Source organism: Limanda limanda, chromosome 11 (genome assembly GCF_963576545.1).
Source record: "Limanda limanda chromosome 11, fLimLim1.1, whole genome shotgun sequence".
In the NCBI taxonomy this organism is placed as follows: Eukaryota; Metazoa; Chordata; class Actinopteri; order Pleuronectiformes; family Pleuronectidae; genus Limanda; species Limanda limanda.
Window position 1 is genome coordinate 13,233,559 of NC_083646.1, and position 4,057 is coordinate 13,237,615.

At 53.5% G+C, this 4,057-nt stretch overlaps 1 protein-coding gene across 1 annotated transcript; it reads right to left on the minus strand.

Moving 5' to 3' along the window:
* Nucleotides 1-234: 234 nt before the first annotated feature.
* LOC133014546 (uncharacterized) lies at nucleotides 235-1,215 on the minus strand. Its single transcript, XM_061081813.1, has 2 exons — nucleotides 737-1,215; nucleotides 235-444 (listed from the first exon to the last, which is right to left on the minus strand). Exons 1-2 carry the CDS (start codon nucleotides 1,213-1,215, stop codon nucleotides 330-332), a joined length of 594 nt encoding a protein of 197 aa, XP_060937796.1. The 3' UTR covers nucleotides 235-329.
* Between the last annotated feature and the right edge of the window lie 2,842 nt (nucleotides 1,216-4,057).

A 4,057-nucleotide genomic window follows, 5' to 3' on the forward strand; every position in this document is an offset into this window, starting at 1 on the left:
AGCAGTTAATCCTCTTCATCTGACAAACAGGCAGGCCGTTGGCCTCTTACCCTGAGACTCCTTTTGAAAGCGTCTGGTTCCTACTCCCTCAGTGGCTCAAGAGACTCTGGTCCCATTTCCTCTGGTTTTTAAAGGGCTCCTGATTGCCTCTTGACTCAGTCCACCTGTGAGAGACAACAAGAGACACCTGGGAGGGGAGGAGCTCTCCAGGAGGATCCCCTGGGGTAATACCGCCCCTCCAACACCACGCCTCTGGATTGCCTCTGCCTGGCTGTCCTCAGCCATGTGTGGCACGGCTGACAGGCTGGGCCATCACATACCCCCCCCCCTCAGCTCCGATCCACGGTGGGGAGCGGCCGACCACAGGCAGTCGTCCCTTCTCGACATGGCATCAGCGTTCCCATGCAGCTTTCCGGCTCTGTGTTCCACTGTAAACTTAAAGTCCTGTAGGTGTAGAAACCAACGGGTTATTCTGGCATTCCTATCTTTGTTGAAGGCCATCCATTTCAGTGGGGCGTGGTCAGTGACCAATGTAAACTCTCGACCCAGTAGGTGATATCTTAGTTTGTCTATGGCCCATTTAACAGCTAGACATTCCTTTTCTATTGTTGCATAATTCTTCTCATGGGGAAGCAGTTTGCGGCTTACAAAGGTTATGGGGTATTCACTTCCATCATGTACTTGGGACAGGACTGCACCAAGGCCTACCTCTGACGCATCTGTTTGAAGTACAAACCTCTTGCCGAAGTCGGGGGTGTGTAGCATGGTTTCGCTGCAGAGGGCTTTCTTCAAGGCATGGAAGGCCAGCTGTGTCTGTTCCGTCCACTTCACCCGGTTGGATGCACTTTTGTTTGTCAGTTCATGTAAGGGGGCCGCTAAAGAGGCAAAGTTAGGGATGAATTGTCTGTAATACCCCAATAACCCTAGAAAGGTTCTCACCTGACGTTTTGTCTGGGGTTGGGGCCAGGTTGTTATGGCATCCACCTTCTTTACCTGGGGTTTCACATTTCCTCGTCCGACAGTGTACCCAAGGTAATTCGCCTCCTCCAGGGCGAGGCAGCACTTTGCAGGGTTGGCTGTCAGTCCCGCCTCTCGTAAGGCCTGGAGAACAGCTGCTAGGTGCTGCAGATGGTTCTCCCATGACGTGCTGTGGATTACAATGTCGTCCAGATACGCCGCAGCATAGGCCTGGTGTGGCCGGAGCACTTTATCCATGAGCCTCTGGAACGTTGCCGGGGCTCCATGAAGACCAAACGGGAGGACTCGATAGTGGAAGGCGCCGTCTGGCGTTGAGAAAGCTGTCTTCTCCCTTGCTTGTGGGGTGAGTGGAACCTGCCAATATCCTTTGGTTAAATCTAGCGTGGAGATGAACCGGGCAGGTCCTAACCTCTCGACCAGCTCATCTACCCGGGGCATAGGGTAGGTGTCAAACAGAGAAATCTCATTTAACTTTCTATAGTCATTGCAGAACCTAATGCTGCCATCCGGCTTCCCAACAAGGACTATCGGACTGGACCAGGCACTGTGTGACTCCTCCACCACCCCAAGGTCAAGCATTTTCCTCACCTCCTTTCTGATGGCCTCCCGTCTGGCCTCTGGGATTCGGTATGGTCGTAGCCTTACTATCTTTCCCGGCTCTGTTCTGATGTCATGGGCGATGGCTGTTGTTCGACCCGGGGCCTCGGAGAAGACATCTCTGTTTCTATCGAGCAGTTCTCGGAGATCTTGTCCTTGCCTGGATGACAGCTGGTCACTCATGTTCACTGGCGGGAGGACCTGGGGAGGCAGGTTAGCTAGCAGGACATTAGAGGGGACAGGGAGAGGCTCATGCCATGGCTTCAGCAAATTTACATGGTAAAGTTGTTTGGCTTTCCTACGGCCTGTCTGCCGTACACGATAATTCACAGGCCCCACCCGTTCCAGTATTTCATAAGGCCCTTGCCACTTGGCTAAAAACTTGCAATCATTTGTTGGAAGTAAAACCATTACCTTGTCTCCAGGTTTGAACTCTCTCACCTGGGCTCCCCGGTTGTATACCTTTGCTTGTTGCGCTTGGGCTTGCTGCATGTGCTCCCGGACTAATGGCCAGACTTGGGTCATTCGGTGGTGCATTTGCTCCACGTGCTCCACGATGCTGCGCTGGGTGGACGGCTGCTGCTCCCAGGCTTCCTTGGCAACATCCAGCAAACCCCGGGGTCTCCGACCGTACAGAAGCTCAAACGGTGAGAAACCAGTCGAACCCTGGGGTACTTCCCGTATAGAGAACAGAATATATGGCAGGAGTTGGTCCCAGTTCTTCCCATCAACATCGATCACCTTGCGCAGCATGTGTTTTAGAGTTTTGTTAAACCTCTCTACAAGTCCATCTGTCTGAGGGTGATAGACGGAGGTTCTGATTTGTCTCACCTTTAGACTTTGGCACAGACATTTCATCACTTTGGACATAAAGCAGGACCCTTGGTCTGTAAGGATCCCATCCGGCAGGCCCACTCTACTGAAGAGCAGAAACATCTCTCTGGCGACCACCTTCCCCGTAGCAGACCGTAGAGGAATGGCCTCCGGGTAACGGGTTGCGTAGTCCAGTATAACTAGAATATAGCGGTGGCCACGGCTAGACTTCGGTAAGGGCCCAACTATGTCCATGGCAATCCTGCTAAAGGGGGTTTCAATAATTGGGAGGGGTATCAGAGGGTTTCGGTACTCTACCTTTGGGGAGTTGATTTGACACTCGGCACAATGTCTGCAGTACTCCTCCACGGCCCTTTTGACTCCCGGCCAGTAGAAACGGCTGAGAACACGTTCATACGTCTTCTCCCTCCCCAAATGTGCCCCTAGTAAGTGGGAGTGGGCTAGGTACAACACTTTGGAAGCATACTCTTTGGGGATAAGCAACTGTTCACAGATATCAGAGTTCTTTTTGGTTACTCGGTATAACAGCTTATTCTTGATCATGAAATGTGGAAAAGACACTTGACTCACCCCAGCCTGCTTTTGACCCTCCATTACTTGGACGTCTCTCCAGGCTTGGGTTAGGTTGGGATCCTGCAGCTGGGCCAAGCCGAATTGTCCTGGCCTGAGTCCTCCCTCCATTTCAACTTCCGGGAATTGAGAGAAAACCTCGTCTGATTGTATGTCTTCCAGGGGCTCCATCTCCGCTGCCCGTTCGGGGTCTGTTGCTGTGGTCTGGGTGTGGACGGCTTCCTCCCTGTCGTCATTAGTAGTTTCTGCTGGGCTGCCATCGGGGGATACTGCTGCCCAGGCGGGGCGAGCTACGGAAGACTTTCTCTTCTTCTCCGGTCGTCTTCTGGTTTGCCATTTTGGGTCCCTTGCCTCCGCGGGCCAGTAGCGGGAGAAGAGGGGGCTGTCCCGGCCGAAAAGCACAGGCACCGGCAGTTGCTCGACTACCCCAACCTGCAGAGTGAATCGTCCTCGAGGAGTGATTACTTGGATTTTGGAGGTTGGATACTTCCGGGTATCCCCATGGATGCAGGACACGGCCATCTCTTCACCCCAGGGGGCACTGGCGAATTGTGGTCGAACGAGAGAAACCATACTTCCGGAGTCCAAGAGGGCCTCTGTGTCTCTCCCTGCAATCTTCACCGGAAACCTTGGGGCTGGTGCTCCCTCGTGGGCCCAACAGGTAGTGAGGTGGTGGCAGTAGAGACCCTTGTTGTCGGTAGACCCAGCTGTCGGCATCGGCTCATCCCGATCCGGACACTCTCTGGCTAGGTGTCCCTCTCTGCCACAGGAAAAACATCGTGGGATTGGAGGAGGCCACTGGGTTCGTCTCGCAGCTGGTCCGGTCCAGCCAGGGGGCGTTCGGGCTGGTGGGGAACTGACAGCTTTGCCTACCATCTCTCTCTCTGTCTTGGCTTTATAATTGTTTGGCTTGTTTTCTGACCGCATCAGATTAGCCATCACTCGGTGATTTTCTATTAAGGCTATTAATGTGTTCACATTGGGAGGCCCCTGCTGGGCGACATACCTCTTGATGTCATTTGGCAAGCCTCTTGTACACCGGTCAATCACCACTCTGTCCACTATGGGCGGCCCTTCT

Coding starts and splice junctions, on each gene's coding strand:
- LOC133014546 (XM_061081813.1), bottom strand. CDS start 1,215: ATGGATAAAGTGCTCCGGCCACACCAGGCCTATGCTGCGGCGTATCTG. Junction 445..736: donor ACCCCCGACTTCGGCAAGAG/GTTTGTACTTCA, acceptor CTACACCTACAG/GACTTTAAGTTTACAGTGGA.